This window comes from Patella vulgata, chromosome 1 (genome assembly GCF_932274485.2).
Source record: "Patella vulgata chromosome 1, xgPatVulg1.2, whole genome shotgun sequence".
Taxonomy (NCBI): Eukaryota; Metazoa; Mollusca; class Gastropoda; family Patellidae; genus Patella; species Patella vulgata.
Window position 1 is genome coordinate 85,384,007 of NC_065879.2, and position 22,517 is coordinate 85,406,523.

Consider the following 22,517-nt stretch of genomic DNA (forward strand, 5'->3'; position numbering starts at 1 on the left):
TAATATATCTATTCTGAAAAATAAGATCTTTCATAAAAGCAATAAAGGTATTGATGACCAATTAGTATTAAGTTGTATTTTACAATAAATATGCCACACGGCTAAGGTCTGTCATTGAGTCAACTGGCGTGGTTTCGATTCACCGGTTGTACGTGACAAAGAGTAGGGTCGCCTGTCCAACCTCGTGGGTTTTCTCCGGTTTCCTCCCACTGCTAAAGGCCCATACGCGCAAGTGAATTATTAAAAAATAAAATTGAACCATGTGTTAGTCGCGAAATGACCTAGTTTGTGTCGAGTGGACGTTAAACCCATCTCTCTCTCTCCCTCTCTCTCTCTCGCCACAAGGAGCAATTCACAGATAGCAGCTATATCTGGCCCCAAGTTCTCAAAGCATTCTCAACTTTCAGTCAGTGTTTATGAGAAATATTTTTGATCCAGAAACGCATAGTTTCTTATGGGTGTTTTTGATACATTAAAACAACTAAAGTTTTATAAAAGGGCTATATTTTAGTTAAAACAAGGTGAAAATTTTGAGTATATTCTTAACTTAAGTCTGAGAATGCTGATATAATGAGCACCTTTACCGGCTTTAACCTTAGTTACAGTAAGCTTCTGGGCACGGTAAAGGCTAAAGTTTTAATTAATTTCTTTGGATTAGATTTCGTGAAGGCATAAAACTGATCCATATCAAACGTGGCGACCAACACAATGAACACCAGGCCCGTAGCCAGCGGGGGGCAAGTGGGGGCAATGCCCCCGTGAAAAAATGTTTTGCCCCCCACCCCCACGAAAAAATAAATTGCCGACCATAGCTCTAAAATACCCACTGTAGACTGTGCCGGGCGTGCCCCCCTAAAAACTTCACTGATGAACACTCAAGTTTCTTTTCCAACAAGTTGCTGTCTATGGCTACCCTTTTTTTATCCAAGCTTTGCCTGACTATATCTGCTCTGGCAATGCTTTCACAAAACATTTTCAGACTTAAGTTAAGATTTTACTCAACTTTTAATCACTGTTAATGATAATTATCTTTGATCCAGAAACACACATGTGTGCTCATAGTTTGTAATTGATGTATCTGATCTATTAAAACAATAACAGATTTATAAAGGGCAATATTTTAATTTATGAAAAGGCAAACAATTTTGCATAAACACTTAACTTAAAGATACATTCTCACGAAAGTATTTATCGGGTGGTTATTTCCAATAAAAGTATGGCAAATTTGAATATACGCCCAATCTTACTGGAAAAATAATGGGGTATCACTAACTGGCAACCCGAAGTCTTATTGTCTGCCAGCTGAACTTGATCGAACATTGAGAGGTGTAAACGTATAACAGACTCTGCAATTAAACGACTGAAAAGGAAGTAGAAATAATTCATGAATTTACGTAGTCCTCAATATGTAAATCGACAGTAAGTAGTGACAAATACATTCTGAAAAAAATGGGCCCTCCCTTAATCAAGTTAGGTAAGAAACATGGCTTTTTTTATAACTTGGGGTATTTCCTCGCGAATACAAAGTTTTAAGAGAGATTTTAAGCCAATATTTGATAGATTAATTAGTTTGATTATGTTTTTAATGAAGATATAGCATCAAATAACACAGTTTGTACGCGGGAAGGTATCTTTAAGTCTGAGAATGTTTTGTGAAACCGGGTCCGGATCTTGGGGAGCAGGTGTGGCTAAAATGGCAACGGAATCGAGTAACGTGGCCGGTTTGATAGTTCGAACTCGAGTGCCAGTGGCTCTCATTGGCTATAGTAATGAAGACCCGGCATTGACGTAAAAAAATGGGTCAATGAACAAGGACATACTCCATGCAGTGTGCTATGAGAAAATTTGCCCGGACAGTGGCACTATTTTCGAATTCCAACTGTCAAGGGTTCTTTTTCGCACACCACAATGTGTACACGGAACCTCGGTTTTTCGTCCCTTCCGAACGAATGTACCTTGACGTAAAAACGAATCTGACAGTTGAAATTCGAGATAAGAGTAGGCCATAGCGCCGCTGCCCGGGCAAAGTGCCTCCATTCTGTGTGGTTCAGAACGTGTAGTCGTTAGGATGGGATGAAAAACCGAGGTCCCATGTACACATTGGCGTGCACGTAAAAGATCCCTTGACAGTTGGAATTCGATATAAGAGTAGACCGTAGTGCTGCTGTCCGGGCAAAATTTCCCTCATAGCACACTGTATGGCGTATGCCCGTCTTCATTAGCCCAGTTCGGAGCAGAACAGTAGAACAGTAAACCCCATTTCATTTCATTTCATTTCCAATTCATTTCATGTCATTTCAAAACTAACTATATGTTTTAAAACAGGAGATGGTCCACTTGTTTCAATATCCTCATAGCAGATGTATACCCATGGAAACCAGTAGAACCTCTAGACGGTACCGTTGAAGTTACAGGAATAAGGAGTTTATGAGAGCAACGAAAATCAACCTCTAGATCACTGATTCTCAACCTGTGTGCCGCGAGATCTTCATAAGAGTGCCGCGAAATTTTGAACGGCACACTAAGAAAATGCGAAAAACCACGTGATCCCAATTGAGTAGTCACTGATGTTTACTGGTAAGTTCATAGCTGTGTTTTTCTATATTTAGTTTGAGTCATTGTATGTGTCTATGACTATTCTCTGTCTAGGGTTGTGTTCCGTTTGACTTAGAATGTTTTTATTTTGTAAAATTCAAATATTTTTCATATATATTTAGTCAGGTGTGCCGCAATTGTTTCGTGTGTTCCAAGGTGTGCCGTTGACAAAAAAGTTTGAGAACCACTGATGTAGACTGATCCCCATTTACATCTGGGAGTGCGTGTAATAATATTGCTAGAATTTTGGCTCTTGAAATTAATGGTGGCAGTATATTTCATTAATTAATATCGTTTGCAAGTTATTAGATTCACATATAAGTACAAATCAACTTAGTGAAAAGGTGACAGGTTGACACATAAAAAGAGTTATAGAGCCAAAACATTTGTCAATAAAATACCACCAGATTACACGTGAGTGGAAATATACTAATTTCATCATTTGGCTTAATTTAACCAATCATATCAGAAATTGCACAGGTTCAAGGCCACGAACAGGCTTTTCTGTGCCTGATATCCTATAAAAGAAATCATTATAAACTTTTAAAACAGATTTTCATTCGATTCCGGAGAGATTACCATCTGAGTGCAATTTCTATCAGCAGATTCGCCCATCGAGTCTGGCTGGATGAGGTTTGAAAGAATGACTTTATTCAATTATGCATTGTGCCATATGTAAGCCGCTATATGATATATAAAATGTAAAAACGAACTGTTGCATTGTTATAACTACTGAGAAGACAAACGCCTTAAGAAAACAGTACGAAGTAAATACACAACGTGAAGCAGAAGCAAAGACAGATAGAGGCAAATTCTAGACAATCACAAGGCTACTAAGATATGTAGTCAGAAAAGATGCATGGGTCGTACGTAGGATGTGGCGACCGGTTTTCCCGCGTCCGCTCTCCATGTCTGACAGAAGGCCCATGGTACTACATGCGCTGTATCACAGGGTCTGCCATGTTTCTATGACTATCTCTGTCTACAGTTGTATGCTGTCTATGACGTGCCATGTTTTATTTTGGAAAATTTAAATAGTTTTCATATATATTTAGCTAGGTGTGCCGCTATTGGGTGATAAGTTCTCATTACACTCATTTGGTTACATCTTCAACGTCGTCAGCCGACTCCAGAACTGTATATTAACAAACATCGAGCTTAAGATTTGATCTAACCTATGTTTGTTTTTGTTCTAATAGTTTAGATTACTACATAACATTTCTAACTCTTTATGGTGTGTTAAGGCTTTAATGAAATAATAAAATCAAACAATTGTTTGTAATTCCACTTTATTGGAAGACTACTGGAGTACTTAACCCCAGAATCTTTAATGAAATAATAAAATCAAACAATTGTTTGTAATTCCACTTTATTGGAAGACTACTGGAGTACTTAACCCCAGAATCTGAGTCTATTGAAACGTTCCATTAACAGTCTTCGTCTTTCATTCAAGACATTTCCATTGAAGTTATTTAAGTTATTTATATTAGAAACTGGTACGCATACACGCTCCACATAACGAACTCTAGACGAAATAGTTGCAATACCCGGATTCGTTATTGGGGATGTAGTAGATCGTGTAGTGGTTGGTGTTATATCGCTTACAGCTGCAACAACCGGTGATGTTGCTGGACTTGAAAAAGGCGATGTTGTGGGACTTGTAGTGGGTGATGTTGTTGGACTGGTAGTAGGTGATGTCCTTTGACTTGTGGTTGGACTGGCAGTAATTGGATTTGTAGTGGGTGATGTTGTAGGACTTGTAGTGGGTGATGTTGTTTGACTCGTAATATGTGATGTTGTTGGACTTGTTGTTGGTGATGTAGTTTGACTTGCAATAGGTGATGTTGTTGGACTTGTAGTAGGGGATATTGTTTGGCTCTTCGTAGGTGATGTTGTAGGACTTGTAGTAAGTGTTATTGTTGGACTTGCAGTAGGAGATGTTGTTGGACTGGTCGTAGGTGATGTTATAGGACTTGTAGTAGATGGTGTTGGGCTTGTAGTGGGTGATGTAGTAGGTGATGTTGTAGGACTGGTAGTAGGTGATGTTGTCGGACTCGTAGTGGGTGATGTTTTAGGACTTGTAGTTGGGGATGCAGTAGGTGATGTTGTTGGACTTGTAGTAGGTGAAGTTGTAGGACTTGTAGTAGGAGATGTTATATCGCTTACAGGAACAATAATAGGGTTTGTGGGTGGAGTTGTAGGACTTGTTGTTGGAGATGTTGTTGGACTGGTAGTAGGACTTGAAGTAGGAGATGTTGTAGGGCTTGTAGTAAGTGATGTTGTTGGGGATGTAGTAGGTGATGTTGTAGGACTTGTAATAGGTGATGTTGTTGGACTTCTAGTTGGGGATGTAGTAGGTGATGTTGTTGGACTTGTAGTTGGGGATGTTGTTGGACTTGTAGTTGGGGATGTTGTAGGACTTGTAGTTGGTGATGTTGTAGGACTTGTAGTTTGGGACGTTGTAGGACTAGTAGATGGGGATGTTGTGGGACTTGTAGTTGGGGATGTAGTAGGTGATGTTGTTGGACTTGTAGTTGGTGATGTTGTAGGGCTCGTTGTGGGACTCGTTTTAGGGGATGTAGTAGGTGACGTAATAAGACTTGTTTCTGGGCTGGTTTCAGAAGTGCAAGAAGCGCAGCATGTGTAGTGACGTTTGAAGGAATCGTAACTAGCGCATTGAGTGCGGTCACAACCAGCTGTGGGATCGTCGCCTTGGGGACATAAGCCTGAAATGAATAAAAATATTTATTAAATGTCATATTTTGGTTATTAATAAAATACTCTTTAAAAAAGTAGGGGGTATTCAGAAACAATACAAAACTGCGGAAATGCACTGCTGTTTTTATTAGAGGTAACCAGTGTATGTTAATAACAGGCCAATTGCCTACACATGAACATAAACAGTTCATATGGGCGACTTATTTGACGGTCCCATTTCACTCACAAAGAGATACACTGTCAAAAGTGAAAATGGATGTTTTTGATTTTTGTCTTAATAATGAGTAATAGCTCCACCAATCCTCAGACATTCAGCAATTCGTCGAGGCATGCTCCCAATCAACCGTCCAATAACGATTTAGGGCCAAATCTTGCATTGTTGTCGGTTGACGTTGACGTCGACGAACACATCTCTCGATCATGTCCCAGACATGCTCTATAGGGGAAAGGTCAGGACTCATGGTTGGCTAAGGCATATGGACAATATGGTGACGCTGAGGGTAGTCATTCACGAAACGAGCGCGGTGGGCACGGACATTATCGTCTTGAAAGATGAAACGTCGACCTGCACGTTGAGCAAAGGGCAGAACTGTCGGTGCCAGGATATGGTCACGGTAGTACACACCAGTGACCCTTCCTTGAACAATATGCAAGTCAAGTCTGTTCTGCCAATCATGGTGATATGGTGATTCCTGCTCACACCATAACAGACCCATGCCCGAATCTGTCATGCTGTCTGACGTTAACGTTAGCATGACGCTCAATTACACGCCTCCAAACGCGAGCACGTCTATCGGTGAAATCCAGAGTAAATTTGGACTCATCTGAGAACATTACACGCGCTCATCGACGATTACCCCAATTTCTACGCTGCCTACACCATTAACGCCTGTTTGCTATGTGCTGGCGAGTTAATGGAGGCACAACACGCATGCAAATGGGCTGCATGTAGCCGATTTCTAATCGTTTGGGGTTAACTCGAATTCCTGTAACTTGGTACAAGTTTACTGAAAGCTGATTGGCCGTTTGTCCTCGATTTCGCAGGACCTGTGTACGAATGTTTCGATCCTGGGCTTGTGTAGTGGCTCTAGGACGACCTTGAACGAGGTCTATCATCAACATTGTGTGTTTGTTTGTACCGGTTCCACAGTCTGCTGATCACAGACTGTGACACATTAAGCATGTTGGCTACTGCTCGCTGTGTAGAACCCATTTGAAGCATGTCAATAGCACGTAGACGTGCATCATGTTGAGGACGTCTCATTGCAAATTAAACGTAACACACTAAAGCAAAGACACTCTAAACAGTAAATCTTATGCAAGAACCGATAGGAAAGCAAACATTGATAGGATAAACCAGCACACGGCAGTTTTCATCAACCCTTCCTTGAAGTGTCAAATTTGACAATGAACCCCTCCCACGTGTATGGCGCTACTGCGTGTCGCACGGGCAGCTCAGTAATTCTGTTGGGGCGATAAGTTCTTCATTTGTGAACATACTCTAAAAGCATGTCAAGTGTCCAAGAGTATTTATCATATCACAACCTGCATAGGTATTTGCATTTCAATATCCCCTACTTTTTTTGAAAAGTATAATTATGAATGCCACTATAAGCATTCACAGAAACCTGCCCATTGGATATGCCAGAAATGCAATATAGGTTGTTCCACTACGATCCAATTACAACCAACGCGCGTGTTATTTTATTTACACTGATACAGACTGGTGTCATGTGCTATGTTGATCAATCACCTGGTTTACTAATAGTGCAAGACAGAGGGTGTAGTCGATCGGATGGGACCAAAACCCGAAGTCCAACGTACACATTTCCTTAAACGCAAAAGTTAAGGTGGGAGTTTCGATATAAGAATAGGCTGTAGCGCTGCTGTTGCGTCATCATTAGCCCATTCGGAACAGTGGAAGTTAAACCCCATTTCAATCTATTTCAATCATTTCGTTTACTAATATCTCTAAGTTTTTTTTGTTATACCACATCATTAAGCTCATAATACATGTTTTTACTTTGTGGCGTATCTATTTATATACACAAAGTTCAAGAAAACTTAGTTGGTCATGTACAAGCAGCGGATACGGATTCTTGAAGAATTTAGCACGCCTTGCAACGTGCACACCACCCAGCTATGGTTATAGCTAAGTGAAGCAATGTTGTCATAGTCCACCCCACCCTCGTCACCCTCTTATTATTGCATGATGTATTCAAATATTTTAGGGGGTTGGATGGCCGAATGGTTTGCATGTGCGCGCTGTATCATAAGGTATGTCATTTAGTCAACTGTTGTCGTTTCGATATCCCGGTTGTACGTGACACGGAGTAGGGTCGCCTGTCCAAGCTCGTGGGTATTCTCCGAGTCTTCCGATTTCCTCCTACTGCTAAAACCCCCTACGCGCAAGCGAATTACTGAAATAAAACTGAACCATGTGTTAGTCCCGAAATGACCTAGTTTGAGTCGAATCTCTCTCTCTCTCTCTCCCTCTGAAATATTTTGATGGTGCAAGAATTTTGGGGTTTGTAAAATTCAAATTAACTTACTATATCTATGAGGAGCATTAGCATTGAATACACATAGACCTTTCTCACACCACTGAAACAAAAACATGGCAAATAGCTTCTAATAAAATGTTACATACAACCTTTTTTATCAGTTAGTGCCTGTAGCCATATATTAAGGATAGGACGGAGGGTCTGACAAGGACAGCTGTCTAGTCGTTCGGATGGAACGAAAAACCGAGGTCCCGTGTATACATTGGTTACACAAAGACCTTTCTCACACCACTAAAACAAAAATTTCACAAATTGCTTCTAGTAAATGTTGAATATTTCTTATCATTATTTAGTGCGTGGGGACATTAATTAAAGATATTTTCCCACGTACAAACTGTGTGATTTGATGAAATATTTAAACTAAAATATATACATCAAATTTGCTATCGTGGTTTCGATTCGCCGCTGATACGTAACAACGAGTACGGTCGCCTGACCAACCTCGTGTTTTTGTTTTCTTGTACTCTACCCCACCCCCATAATGACCCATACAAGCAAATTATTGAAATGAGGAAAATTAACGATTTGTTAATCCCGAAATGACCTAGTTTGTGTCGAGTCAGCATTAAATCCCATTTTGTCTCAAAAATAATGTTACCTTATTATTTCCACAGCTTGTCATATCTCTCCCTGACGCAGGTGACAAGAATACAAGAATATAAGCGTAAAGAGTGATGCACAAGAATATTACCTTATTGTTTCCACAGCTCGTCATCTCGTACGCAATATTATAGGAACAGGTGCCGCCATCTTTACCGCAATACATCACCCAGCACATGTCATCAAAGTTATTCCCAGTAAACCCAGAATAAAAATCCTGAATAGAAAATGAATACAATATTTTTGATATTAATTTTTTTTATGAAATTCAGAGGAAACTGATTAAACAGGATTATATGAGCTTTCAATAATGGTCTTATGATCTAGAGCTTGTGCTTTAGATCACAAGGTCCTTCATTGAGTCAAGTGGTTTGGGTTCGATCCCACCCCTGTACGGGTGGCAAGCAGTCCGGTCGCATACCCAACCTCGTGCCCCCTCCCCTCCTTCCAAAGCTAAAGAATTATTGAAATAAAACTGTACCATATGTTAGTCCCGAAGTGAACTAGTTTTTGTGTGTTGGAGATAAGGACCCATTCTTGTAAATTCCAATTCATTTTAAAACTAATGTGATGTATTTGCCTACGTGCATACAATGGATTGGAGCCAGTTCGGCACTCTCTATTTATACCCGAAAGGAAGCTTAATATTGAACTAATAGCTATGTAAACACGGCTAAATCTTTTTGTTAAGGGCAGCTCAATTTTCGTCAAGGTCGCTTGGATGTAAATAAGATTAGAGCACGTGATTGTTGTCAAGAATGTAGGTTAGGGATAGGGTAAGCATTGGGGTTAGGTCCATGGTTAGAGTTAGGGTTGGGATTAGCACTAGACCTGTAAACATCTCGTGACCTTTGACCAAACTTGGAGTTGGCCTTATCAAATAGATCTAACCATGTAAACGTCCTAAGAACATTCGCGTAGAAGATTGGCCATGAGGGAAACGGTAATAGTAAGTATATTAATGTGTTTTACCCGACAAAACCTCACAGTTGAATCTTTTACAATACGTTTACACTGTGTATCAGCATCATAAACTTGTCCAGCATATTGACCATTGGTCTGTAGAGTTTTTGCTGCAGTAGGAGTATTTGCAGGTAAAGCACAGGAGACGCTGAAGAATTAAAACATTTATTGACTGTAGCATTTTAGCTTACCAGTAAGAGTATTATTATTATTATTAGTAGTAGTAGTAGTAGTAGTAGTAGTAGTAGTAGTAGTAGTAGTAGTATAAGTAGTAGTAGTAGTAACAGTAGTAGTAGTAGTAGTAGTAGTAGTAATGATAATGGTAGTAGTAGTAGTAGTAGTAGTAGTAGTAGAAGTAGCAGTGGTAGTAGTGGTAGTGGTAGTGGTGGTAGTAGTAGTAGTAGTAGTAGTAGTAGTAATAACAGTGGCAGCAGTAGTAGTAGAAGTTGTAGTTGTAGTAGTTAAAGTAGTAGTAGTAGTAGTAGTAGTATTATTAGTAGTAGTAGTAATAATGGTAGTGGTAGTAGTAGTAGTAGTAGTAGTAGTAGTGGTAGTAGTAATTGTAATGGTAGTAGTAGTAGTAGTAGTAGTAGTTGTAGTTGTAGTTGTAGAAGTAGTAGTAGTAGTAGTAGTGGTAGTAGTAGTAGTAGTAGGGGAGACCGGGGCACATTGACCATACGTTCACATTGAGCCACCCATGATATTTTTTATTGTATTATGTGGATCCAGCTACAGATAATGGGAGATGTTCCCCTTTAAGGCCTTAGCCTTGACAGAGATTCATAGAGGACATCAATCTGCTAGTAAGTATTTATGGTACTTTTTCTGTTTTCAACGCGATTTAGTAAATTTTACAGTATAAAGTAATGTTAAGGTTTCTCTATATGATTATGAAATAATACCTTGTGAATATTGCTATGTTAAAAGTACCCCATTGGTCAGTTTTTCTCCCAATGACTTTTTGTGGCAAAATTTCAGACACCATTTTTAATTAAGAATTTTTTTTAAATTAGTCACTCGGGGTAGTTCAATGTACCCCAAATAATGTAATTATTATTAAAGAGCTTTTGTAGGCTCAATCTGTTATAATATCGGTTTCTGATACAGATTTCTGATACAGACACCATTTTTAATTAAGAAAATTTTAAAATTAGTCACTCGGGGTAGTTTGAACCACAGTCTTTGGGGCACATTGAACAGGTGGTTCAATGTACCCCAAATAATGTAATTATTATTCTTTTGTTTGCTCAATTTGTTATAATATCGGTTTCTGATACAGGTTTCTTTTTTTTTAAAGATCTTGTATGAAATCATAAATGTAAAACTGACAGGCGAAAGCAAGATGATGAATTTTTGTATGTTGGTAAAATAATAGATAAATATACAGATGAGTCGGAAACAGATGAGCCAGAATCATTTACACCACAGTTTCGTTCTATCGTCAAAGTTTAAAGGCTCCAGGAAAGTTTGTTAAACCTGTCGTTGAGGACATTTCATGTATTGACGAAAACAGTATTGCAATGTGCCTACCTGAACCCATGAACTCTGGTGGTACAAAAAGAGTATCGTCCCTTGTTCATTTTTCTATTAATTTGGAAAAATTTAAGTGCAAGTAGTATGAAAAAGCATTTTTTGTGCATGTTGTTTATTAATAAACCATTTTGTCACTGTTATTTGGCTCTATTTTGTTTCTTATACCCTATCTTAAAGACGATTCAATGTGCCCCATAATGTGGTTCAATGTACCCCGTGCATGGGGCAGTTTGAACCACATTTTGAAAAAATTTCAATAACCAAAATAAGATCTAAATTTTAAATTGATTTTAATTAAAATATTATCAGCTAGTAAGCTATAATAGTGTTTAACATCATCAGGTGAATTTAAGCCAACATATGATTTAGGTGAGGAATGAGAGGACTAGATGCAAAAACTGGCTCAATGTGCCCCGGTCTCCCCTATTTAGTAGTAGTAGTAGTAGTAGTACTGGTAGTAGTACTAGTAGTATTACTAGTAGTAGTAGTAGTAGCTTAGTAGTAGTAGCTATGCATTGTCCTTATTATTATTATTATTATTATTATTATTATTATTATTCGTCCCGTTTTACCTTGCAAGTTTGTCTTTGATGTCGGCAATAGAACATGCTGAAAACCGCCAAGGATTGGGTGCATCGGAGATACTAGTAGGAAAGTTGAGAATTGTTGACATAATATTATTTGAACTGTCATCACATGTAGGAGCTTTCTTCGAATCATGCTCACAGTTTAATCTGAAAGAAAGACCAAAATAACCACGTGACTGGATACTATTTTAATAAAATACATCGTATCCCTTCTGATGTCATCACGCGACAAGGCGTTATTAATACATCTTCCCACTTCTGATATCACAACTTTAAGGGCACTTCTGACAAACGGTATTCAAAGGTAACGTTGTGGTCGAAAATCAACCATTATAAAAGGTGGTGTATTATGTAAGATTTAGATAAAGAGTTGTCCGTTCGTGCTATAATAATTCAAAAATAGATAATGAAAAAAAATGAATATGTTGAAAATTTCATCCAAATTACTTTATTCGAGGCAAAGTTATGACTGTGTGAAGATGTAGTTTCGATTATCCATTTTATCGTTAAATTTTTAAATCTCCAAGGTGTACAAATCCCACCCCACCCTCAGCAAAAACAAAAAAAAAATAAAAACAAACAGCAATAGGCAGATTTAGCGTCTTTAAGGTGCCTTCACATTTTTTTTTTAATTGAGGTCTTGACATGTTATATACGTCCGGCTTTATGGTCTATCCCAAGTAAAGGTCTCCTCATTACACCATACCTATCATACGTCTCTATTCTCATCCCATACAATGCAGCACACACAGTTCTTATTTCATATACGTATCTATATTTATATTTGTCATGTTGTAACCTTTACTTGAAGAATATATAAATAAATAACCAAATTATAGTCTTAACTTCGGGAATATATTTTTTATTGATACAATGTTTTTTATTCAGTAAAAACCTGAACTTTGATTGGGGAACAGGTAGAGCTGTATGTAACCCCTTGGATAAGCCCGACTACTTCATCACCCTCTTCATCAAAATGAGATGGAGCTTTAGGCTTCTTCTAGACAAAAACTAATACATCATTATTAGTCATATGGATTTCCTATATGTAATAGTAACGGGATTAGGCGTTCGAGTAAGCGTAATCATACCCTACCTAGTGCATGTCACTAGTCATTAATTATTACTAACTGAAGATGTCAGAAGTCAGAAATCGGTGCAACTTTACCACGTGCGGGGTCATTAGCCAAGTTCATTAAATACGAAAAAGGGGGTTGGATGGCCTGCGTGCTGTATCATAAGGTATGTCATTGAGTCAACTGGCGTGGTTTCGATTTCCTGGTTGTACGCGACAAGGAGTAGGGTCGCCTGTCCAATCTCGTGGATTTTCTCCGGGTCCTCCGGTATCCCCCCACCGCTAAAGACCCCTACGCGCATGTGAATTACTGAAATAAAATTGAACCATGTGTTAGTCCCAAAATGACCTAGTTTGTGTCGAGTGAACGTTAATCCCCATTTCTCCCGCTCTCTATCTTAAATACGAAAGTGCAAGAGAAGTGGCATCACATTTTCTAGAAAGGGGAAGCAACTGAAATCACCATAATTTACGAATATTAATCGCCTTGAGTGAGTAAACCGCCCATATGGCGTACTTACGAATGGCCCAATTCATGAGCAGCTATGCCACAGGTAAATCCACTGAATGGGTTCTCCACCAAAGACACAGCCGATGTGGTGCATATTGTACCAACATACGCAAAACCTGTAAAATAAGTAAAGCGCGAGGTAAAATTAGAGGATAGAGGTTTGGGGATGATCTCCCCTTTCTTGTGTTGCCAAGGACTTGGGGGATACCCGATTGAACGTTCCGGAATTAAATTCTCTCAATTCTCAAAACAGTGTCAATCGAGTAACAAGGAGAATTTCGGAGTACAACGCATGTGCCGACTGCATAGAAAATATCTCAACCAATCATGTTAGCTGAAAAATGTTTGTTACATAAAATACGTCACGATTCTACTCGCACCACCTCAGCTTTTGGGACTGGCAGGACTTGACAGGGCTGAATTCCGTATCACTTGATTGCAATTCTGTCAATTCGGGACGTTCCGGACTGACAATGGATCACCGCCGATGTTTTCTTTTTTCTAATCAAGAAATGAGGTTAGGGAGATTGATGCATCGTGCGACTTATCTCCCCTTTCTTTTGTTTCCACTTTCAATTTCCTAGAGCGTCAATCGCCCAAACGTTAATTCTCTCTTTCTGGTTATCCTATCTTGATTTTCTTGCTACAGATTGGCGTGCTATATAATAGTAGGTGCAGGAGGACCGCACTACACGAAAAACAAAATTTAAAAGATAAACCTGCGGACAAGACAGGTTACATAGACATGTAAGTAACAAACAACAAATTTTAATATCAAATCAAATAAATGGATCCGGGGGCCAGCTGTAAGCCTCCACTGTGCTGTACAGTACTGGTTTGTAATGATACAGGCTTCACTCAAAATAAAACAAAATGATTTACAAGAAAGACACGTAACAGCAATAATGCGAGCGATTTTGACGATGGTCGTCTCTTGAATGGTGATGCCTGCCATTTGATTCCATGAGTTAGAATGTCAAACGATTTTAACAATAAGTGGTGTAAATAGATCGATTCTACATCAGTAGTACATATAAATCCATTTCAGTTATCCTTGTTTGACTTTAAAATATACTGCTCAATGGCGCCCCCTACACTTTCATGTGGCACCCGGGGCACATACTAAACTTACGCTGTCTGTCTACAGTTAGCTCCGCTTGAGAACAGACACTAAGCTAGTTGACCGACATTTTAAGCCCCAAGTCGGCAATCTTAATCGAAAACACTAAGGTATACTTCATGAATGTTGTTTGGTTTTTATTCTGCATCTATTTGATGTAATTGAAAAAAGTTTTTGTGTGCATGTGAACCGGAGTAGAAAGGCATTACAAAACAGTATACTAATTTTTGGATATGGCGGCCATTTAGGGCAGGGATCTATTCTCGTGGACTGGAGTATTTGTTAAGGCCAGCCCAATTTTTGTCATGGTCGCTGAGATGTAAATGAGGTTAGGGCACGTGATTGTTGGAAGTGCTAGGCCTGTTTACATCTCGTGATCTTTGACGAAAAATTGAGCTGGCCTTATTATTTAGCACCATCATGTATAGTTACTTTAGTAACGTATATGTATCGGCTCTGCTCTCTACTACGTTAATGCCGCGTAGAAGTGATTCCTTTAGGCGATCAAAGAAGAATCAGGGTGAAAAATAGACGGTAGGCCTTAGAACCGAGATGAGGGAAAAGCCTTATTTTCATATTAGTTGTATAGACAACGCGACAGTAACGTAGTAGAGAGCAGAGCCGATACAGATACGTTACTAAAGTAACTACATCATGTATTGACCACGTACCTCCTGCTCCAGCTAAATTACCACCAGTAAAAGACATATAATGATCCGAGGTAGGTATGGTGGTTCCAGCATTAGCAATGACATAGTCACGAAAATCATCCAAAGCATCGTTTTCATCTATCGACCCGCCGCTAAGGTTGTTAGTAATCCATGGACAATTTGTCGGGTCCTTAAATTGAAAGTGTATATCATTATTTTCTACATCTAGACATTGATTCTAAAAACTGTATTCTTGTATGATTATCCTGCATCTATAATGAATAGACATTACTCTTTAATTCTAAAAATACTAACATTTTAGGATTATCCTTATCCTACGTGTATGATAAATAGATATTACTCTCTAATTCTCTAAAAATATTAACATTTTAGGATTATCTTTATCCTACATGTATGATAAATAGACACTATTGTCTCATTCTAAGAAAAAATGAACATTTTAGGATTATGGTAAATAGGCACTACTCTCTTGTTCTAAAAATATTAACATTTTAGGATTATCCTTATCCTACATGTATGATAAATAGACACTACTCTCTCATTCTAAAAATATTAACACTTTAGGATTACACTAGATGTAAGATAAATAGACACGACTCTCTGTTATTCTAAAAACGTCTCTGTTCACACAAAATTGAACATAAGTATGAAACTATGAGAGAATATTGATCTTAATACAATGGAAATCGACTTACAGTAGCTATGAAAATTCCAGTTGATCGAATAGCCACAGTAAAGGTACTGTCCGTTTCACTTATAGTGGCATATTTCGTTTCCATCTTTAAAAAAAGGATATACATACGTTAAATATTATATAAAACATTTATACAGTGCCTCATCGTCCTCAGATGATCTTAGCACTTCACAATCTTAATATCCCATTGCCAGACATATGTTAAATCATAATAAAAATATGTCATTACTGATAAGCTTGGTTAAATAAATAGGTTTAAAAAGTTTCTAGGGACTTGCTTGATCTAATGGTTTCTGGTAGCGCAGATACAGAAAAGACTCTATTTCCACTACGTTTCAGTTTTGAGCGTTTTCTGCAAGAAGATTGAGCGATACCGCTTTTAAGGACTTAGAATTTTGTCCGATGGTTTGGATTGTTCGTACTTGATTTTATTTTATTTATATATCGTGATTAAAACGGGTGTTGGGCGTAAACTCAGTAATCAATGGTGGTCAATTGTCCGTAGTCTCAAGTTAGGTTAGATTCGCTTCATTTCATAGGCCCTGATTCAATATAATATTTAATGTACCTGTTTAATCAACGGGATAGATTACGGTGGAAATATTTATTAGAAACTTACACATTCTTCTATAAAGGCATAAAAGAGTTGAATATCGGCTATAGTGCTCGCGGAGTTATTGCCGTTGACGATATAGAAGCTGAAATTTTAAGAGGAAAGGGATATTACGAGAACAGTTGAATATCGGCTATAGTGCTCGCGGAGTTATTACCATTGAAGATATAGAAGCTGAAATGTTAAGAAGAAAGGGATAATATGATAACAGTTGAATATCGGCTATGGTGATGGTGGAGTCTTTACCGTTGAAGATGTAGAAGCTGAAATGTTAAGTTGAATATAGGCTGTTGCGCTAGCAGAGTTATTACCGTTGAAGATGTAGACGCTGAAATGTTAAGGGATAAAGGATGATATGATAACAACTGAATTCAGCTACAGTGATGGTGGAATTAGTTTTAAGATAAAGGAGTTGAAAAGTAATCATACTTCTCAGTATTAAAATCAGATGTGAGTCTCTCACCCCACTGTCGCAACGACTTGTATCTCAAAGGCGGCTGCTTAATCCGTATCAGTATGTGTTTTCGAAAGGTTCTTGAATGATGGAATAAGTGAATACTGGTCCCTAATTAATACTGAATTTATATTCTGTCGGTAAAGTGTTTGAAATTATCCAAGTTGGTGAAATTAGATTAAGAATCCAAGCTTGAGTCAAGAAGTTCTAACGATATCAAAATTCAGCATCCCTAATCTGCCGTCTCCCTGGATTTTCTACAGGTTTGTCAATAAGATTTTATTTGTCCCAATGTCGCTACAGACAAATTAAATCTAGGCGTGTCTGTAAGTTGCAACGTTTTTAAAATTATTAATCCAAACTGTTTGAGCCACTGGAGTCATGGCGCCATTGGATTATCTGAGCCCTATTTCCGACCCGGTTAATCTCTCTGCGAAGTATGAAACCGACCATAACATCACATACATGTAGGCTTACTCACTTGACATAGTCGAGATAATCTGAAGAGAACCATATTTCAATGATGTATTCAGTGACTTGACGTTTTTGGCGATGATTATGGTGAGAGCTGTTAGTCTGGCTGCTGAAGGAGTTGTCAGTCTGACTGTTGAAGGAGTTGTCAGTTTGGCTGTTGGAGGAGTTGTCAGTCGGGTTGTTGGAGGAGATCTTAGCAGATTGCTTGTCTGAAACGTACAGATTAAATTTATAAACAAACAAGGCGTTTCAACGTGTTTTGATATATCTGACCACACGACAATTTAGGATTTTCTTCTTTGATATCCACATTCATTTGGACACAGACTAATTATATTACCTACAGATGTATGATCTTCTATTTAAAGCGCTAGCCATGGTGACTCAGTAAGTAAGATGACGGCTCGTTAGCCAGGAGGTTGCGGGTTCGCTCCTGGTGTTGGCCGAGTAAGTTCATCGGGAATTTCCGGTCTTTCCACGTGTCAGTGGTACAGGATGGAGGGCATGGCAAGGACAGCTGTCTAGTCGTTCGGGTGGGACTAAAACCGAGGTCTCGTGTACACATTAATTCGACAATTCTGGCAAAATTCCCTCTTAGCACACTGTATAGTGTATGTCCGTCTTTATTAGCTCAGTCGGAGCAGAACAGTAGAACGTTAAACCCCATTTCTTTTCATATCTATGTAAAGCCCTTTCTGCCTGTGGCTTCGCCTCTTAGTCTATTGTAAGATCATTTTGTTGCTTGACTTAATTGTGGTGTAGAATCAAGGAAATGAGTTAGAATTTATATAGTTTGCACCATCGCCCACCAGCGCTGTCGGTAGCTCTGCATATTATTTACATACCACCTCATTTACAGTTGCTGTACCCACTGTCATGTGTTGCAAACTCTTAAAACGTGACTTTTAAACATCAATTCCATTATGCTTACATTTGGTAGGGTATCTAAAATATTATGAATATTCACCAACACCTGGTAGAAAATGTATATTCAAACCCTTTTCTCCGATTCTACACCAAAAAGTCAACACAAATCGCCATGCAAAACGGGTTAAATCTATACTAGAGATATTATACTTACAGTCCGAAGGGTGACGTACTTACAGTCCGAAGGGTATCCTACTTACAGTCCGAAGGGTATAATACTTACAGTCCGAAGGGTATCATACTTACAATCAGAAGGGTATCATACTTACAGTCAGAAGGGTATCATACTTTAAGTCAGAAGGGTATCATACTTACAGTCATAAGGGTACCATATTTAAAGTCAGAGCGGTATCATTCTTACAGTCAGAAGGGTACCATACTTAAAGCCAAAAGGGTATCATACTTAGAGTCAGAAGGGTGCCATACTTAAAGTTAGAAGGGTATCATACTTACAGTCAGAAGGGTATGATACTTAAGGTCAGAGCGGTATCATTCTTACATTCAGAAGGGTACCATACTTAAAGTCAGAAGGGTATCATACTTACAATCAGAAGGGTGTCATACTTACAGTCAGAAGGTATCATAATTACAGTCTGCAGGTTATCATACTTACAGTCAGAAGGGTATTTAAAATCATTGGTGAAATCTATACTAGATCTAAATTTATTGTAATATCTAGCACCACGCTTCATACGCGAATGATCCAGTAAATAATGTAGTCCACGTTCTTTATCCTCTTTACGGCTTGGTTTTAGTGTAAATTCTCTGTGACCTTTGTAGAATGTTCCGCCCTGTGATGGAATAGGAGCAATTAATTACAATCATTTGAAAACCTTTGCTCGCTCGGTACACAGATCCCCAGATACCCTTACTCGCTCTGTACACGCGAATCTGTCTGTCTCTCTCTCTCTCTCCCTCATGGATTATGAATTACTGTATACACGGTGCTAAAAATCCCACCATCCGCGCCTTCTGAACCATTAAGCCACTATTTTATGGGTAACCGGAATATTGTTCTTATACTTGGCGAATCAAGAAGTCCATGCTGACCGGCGTTTCTGCTGGATATGGTCTAGGTTTTATAGAATGTACACTGACCACGCCCCCCCCCCCCCCCTCCGTTCAAGTGCGCGGTAGATAATTAACTCCGAAAGGTGTTCCGGTTGGCCAATAGCCAGCAACTTCACAATTTTAAAAGTAGACGTTAAACCTCATTTCTCTCTGTCGCTGAGTGGAAATGGAAGATGATTAGGTGGAATAGCCGCAGTACTGTCAAAATTATCACATGTACCAGGGGTGTGCTATTTATGAAAACAATACTTACAAAAATATAGTCGTTGGGGTCAGTCTCATGTCTCTGTACCATAAACACCCCATCACCATTTTTACTGCGATACACGCCAGATTGCTAGAGGGACAAAAGACAAAATATCTGTTTAAAAATGCAAGACGAGGGACAAGACAGGAGGTCCCGGAATTTCCAGTTGTGGTTCTCCCTGGTCAGTGGTGCAGAGGGGTGGTGGGGGGGATATGTGGTCTGGAGTTTGCTCAGGAATTTCATTCGTGGTTCCACCTTGTCAGTGGTGCAGGATGGAGGATCAGACAAGGGACGTTGTCTAATCGTTCGGATGGGAATAAAAACAGCTGGAATTCGAAATGGTTGTGTCAAATAAACACCGGAAGTAATGATAATCAATATTGTAAATGCGGGAAAATAAGCCGACACATCAACAAACAGCGGACAAAAGACCCAAAATATCTTCAAACTAGATTTAAATGATTTAATTTTGAGCGATCCATAGTGCATCGCAAACAACAAATGAGGACACCGAGACAAGATGGTCGTCATACGATACTATGAATTCCCTGTTTTCTATTTCGACTTAACATTACATGGTATCAATTACGGGTTCGAAGGTATCCTTTTAAATTACCTCAAACAGCAACTCGTCATCTGACCACGGCTCTGCTTGAACAATTTTCTTATTATTGCCCATTTTGTAAATTGGAGTCTGCAGGTGGGGTCGACCTCGGGTCAAGTTAAAGTGGTAATTCTCTCCCTCGTATAGAAAGTTCAAGGTGAAAGTATGTGGCATGTCGGGAATGTCCCTCCTCCGTCTGTCGCTGGGATGTCGATGGTCATTATAGTTAACGAAGATCCGATCTGAAAAGTTTAAAAGTACGTTTTTAGTAAAAGTCCCATTACCGTACAAAACAATAAGTAACTTAGAAAACCAGATTTAACATTTAAAATTTCCATGAAGGTTTTTTCTGGAAACCTTCAAAGATATAGCTTACACAAAAGCTTAATAACATTGAATATCTTAAATCCGATTGAACCCAAGCCACGAGGCTATCTAGAGTTGATATTTGGATTTTGATTTCTAAATAAATGTTAAATATTCAATCCGAGAACATTAGTGTGGAAGAAAGATACATTATGAAAGATTTCCATAAAAGAGCTGACCATTCTCGCTATAATAGTTAAAAAAAATAGATAGTGGAAAGGAATATGTTGAAAATTTCAGTCAAATTACTTTGTTTTGAGTGGAGATATGGCCGTTTGAAGAAGAGTGTTACGATTATCCTTTATTTAATTAACTGACAATCATGCTTAAATCCGTTGAAATTAGAGAGCTGATTATGGGTTAAGCATGTGACTAAATGTCTAATTAATGATTTATATTATATATGAAGCCAACCAAAGATCTGCATTAGGCAGATTTCACTGTAACCCAGGTATCATTTAATCTTGTGTATTTAGCCTTTAATTTTTTCACAATCGTTTAATATCAAATCTTTGTTTAAAAATTCGTAAAAATCATTTAAAATCACCCAAATTATCTAATTTGTACCTTTGTCCAGTTTAATGCTGACTGATTAAAAAGTATTTAATTTCCTGGCCATATCGATTGGGTTGTTTAACTTTTAGCAGTGATCGAGAAATTAAACACTCATTATCAAAATTGAATAGTCAGCTTTAAACAACTGGACACAAGTAAAAATTAGTTGAATTTTGGTGATTTTAAATGACTTTTACAAATTTTCAAACAAAGATTTTATATTGAATGAATGTGGAAGAAATAGTGCTAGATATACAAGATTAAATGATGCCCCGTATACAGTGTTTAGTTCTTACATAAAAAATCTTTCAGAAGCGAGAGATTTGTTATATTAGAGAAAAATTCAAATGCTGAATCGTTACTTGAAGCACTGTAAAAATATTATTGTGAATTAAAGGTAAATAAATATGGAAACGGATATAGCAATATTTACAGTTCTAGACTATATATTACATTGGCATTCGAGAGAGAGAGAGAGAGAGAGGGAGAGAGAGGAGGGGTAACGTCCACTCGAAACAAACGAGGTCATTTCGGGACTAACAAATGGTTCAATTTAATTTCAATAATTCGCTTGCGCGTAGGGAACTTTAGCAGTGGGAGTAAGACCCGAAGAAAATCCAAGACCCTCCTCATTGTGACAAACAACCGAGGAATCGAAACCACATCAGTTCACTCCATGACTGTCCTTGTGATACAGCGCGCACGCGCTAACCATTCGGCAATCTAAGACCCCCCCCCCCCCCACACACACACACACACACCTAGAGTGCAACGAAAATTGTTTTTAATGCGTTCTTATCGATCTCAGTACACGACCTATACGTGTTTGACTTATTTATTTCCGTGGATAATGCTTATAAAAATAACTGATGTACCTACCACCAGGAACTTCTCCTGAATTAAAGACATGCATGAATCGTATAGCTGCCACATTTGATAACCAACAGGTTACGAACATCAATAATGATTTCATTTCAGATAATGCTTAATTTCCATCTAAATTTCAAATTGCTTGAATAAATAAACGGTTTGGTGTCGCCACCTTAATAGCCGTTCTACTGAAGATGCAGGCAGACCCAACAACTTAAGTACTGTTATTCTAAAGAAACAGACAGTTTCAGGAACACAACTAAATTACAGATGCAGTCAGATTCAGGAATAACAACTGTTATTCTAAAGATACAGGCAGATAAAGTAACACGGCTTAACTACTTCAATTCTAAAGATACAGACAAGAATCAGGAACACAGCTGAACTGTTGTTCTAAAGATCCAGAAAAACAGCTTAACTGCTATCCTAAAGTTTCGGGAACACAGTTTAACTGCTATTCTAAAGATGCAGGAACACAGCTTATTGATATTCTAACGATGCAGGAACACGGTCTAAGTACTGCTATTCTAAAAATTCAGGAACACAGCTTTACCGATATTCTAAAGATCGTGAACACAGCTTTACTACTATTCTAAGATTCGGGAACACAGCTTAACTATGGCTATTCTAAAGACAGATATAACACGCTATTTGGGCGACACAAAACGACAACGTTAAGCTGACAGACAGCCACTAGGCGACAAC

The 22,517-nt window shown here is 38.4% G+C and overlaps 1 protein-coding gene and 2 long non-coding RNA genes across 3 annotated transcripts; all 3 read right to left on the reverse strand.

Annotated features, from left to right (window-relative positions):
• Positions 1 to 3,987: 3,987 nt before the first annotated feature.
• Positions 3,988 to 9,498, reverse strand: LOC126808443 (mucin-2). Its single transcript, XM_050533156.1, has 4 exons — positions 9,450 to 9,498; positions 8,569 to 8,694; positions 7,866 to 7,917; positions 3,988 to 5,321 (listed from the first exon to the last, which is right to left on the reverse strand). The coding sequence occupies exons 2-4, from the start codon at positions 8,653 to 8,655 to the stop codon at positions 3,988 to 3,990; spliced, it is 1,473 nt and encodes a 490-aa protein (XP_050389113.1). The 5' UTR covers positions 8,656 to 8,694; positions 9,450 to 9,498.
• Positions 9,499 to 9,514: 16 nt separating this feature from the next.
• Positions 9,515 to 15,100, reverse strand: LOC126821194 (uncharacterized). Its single transcript, XR_007680311.1, has 4 exons — positions 14,938 to 15,100; positions 13,157 to 13,262; positions 11,546 to 11,707; positions 9,515 to 9,588 (listed from the first exon to the last, which is right to left on the reverse strand). It is a non-coding gene; the product is annotated as an uncharacterized LOC126821194 (long non-coding RNA).
• Positions 15,101 to 15,631: 531 nt separating this feature from the next.
• LOC126821200 (uncharacterized) lies at positions 15,632 to 17,375 on the reverse strand. Its single transcript, XR_007680325.2, has 3 exons — positions 17,180 to 17,375; positions 16,251 to 16,329; positions 15,632 to 15,716 (listed from the first exon to the last, which is right to left on the reverse strand). It is a non-coding gene; the product is annotated as an uncharacterized LOC126821200 (long non-coding RNA).
• Positions 17,376 to 22,517: the final 5,142 nt, after the last annotated feature.

Bases quoted from the DNA above. Each gene is read 5' to 3' on its own strand.
- LOC126808443 (XM_050533156.1), bottom strand. From the start codon at position 8,655: ATGTGCTGGGTGATGTATTGCGGTAAAGATGGCGGCACCTGTTCCTAT. The intron at 7,918-8,568 runs GTAATATTCTTG...TTTTTGTTTCAG, and splicing joins CGAGCTGTGGAAACAATAAG to TGGTGTGAGAAAGGTCTATG. The intron at 5,322-7,865 runs GTAAGTTAATTT...TATTCATTTCAG, and splicing joins TAATGCTCCTCATAGATATA to GCTTATGTCCCCAAGGCGAC.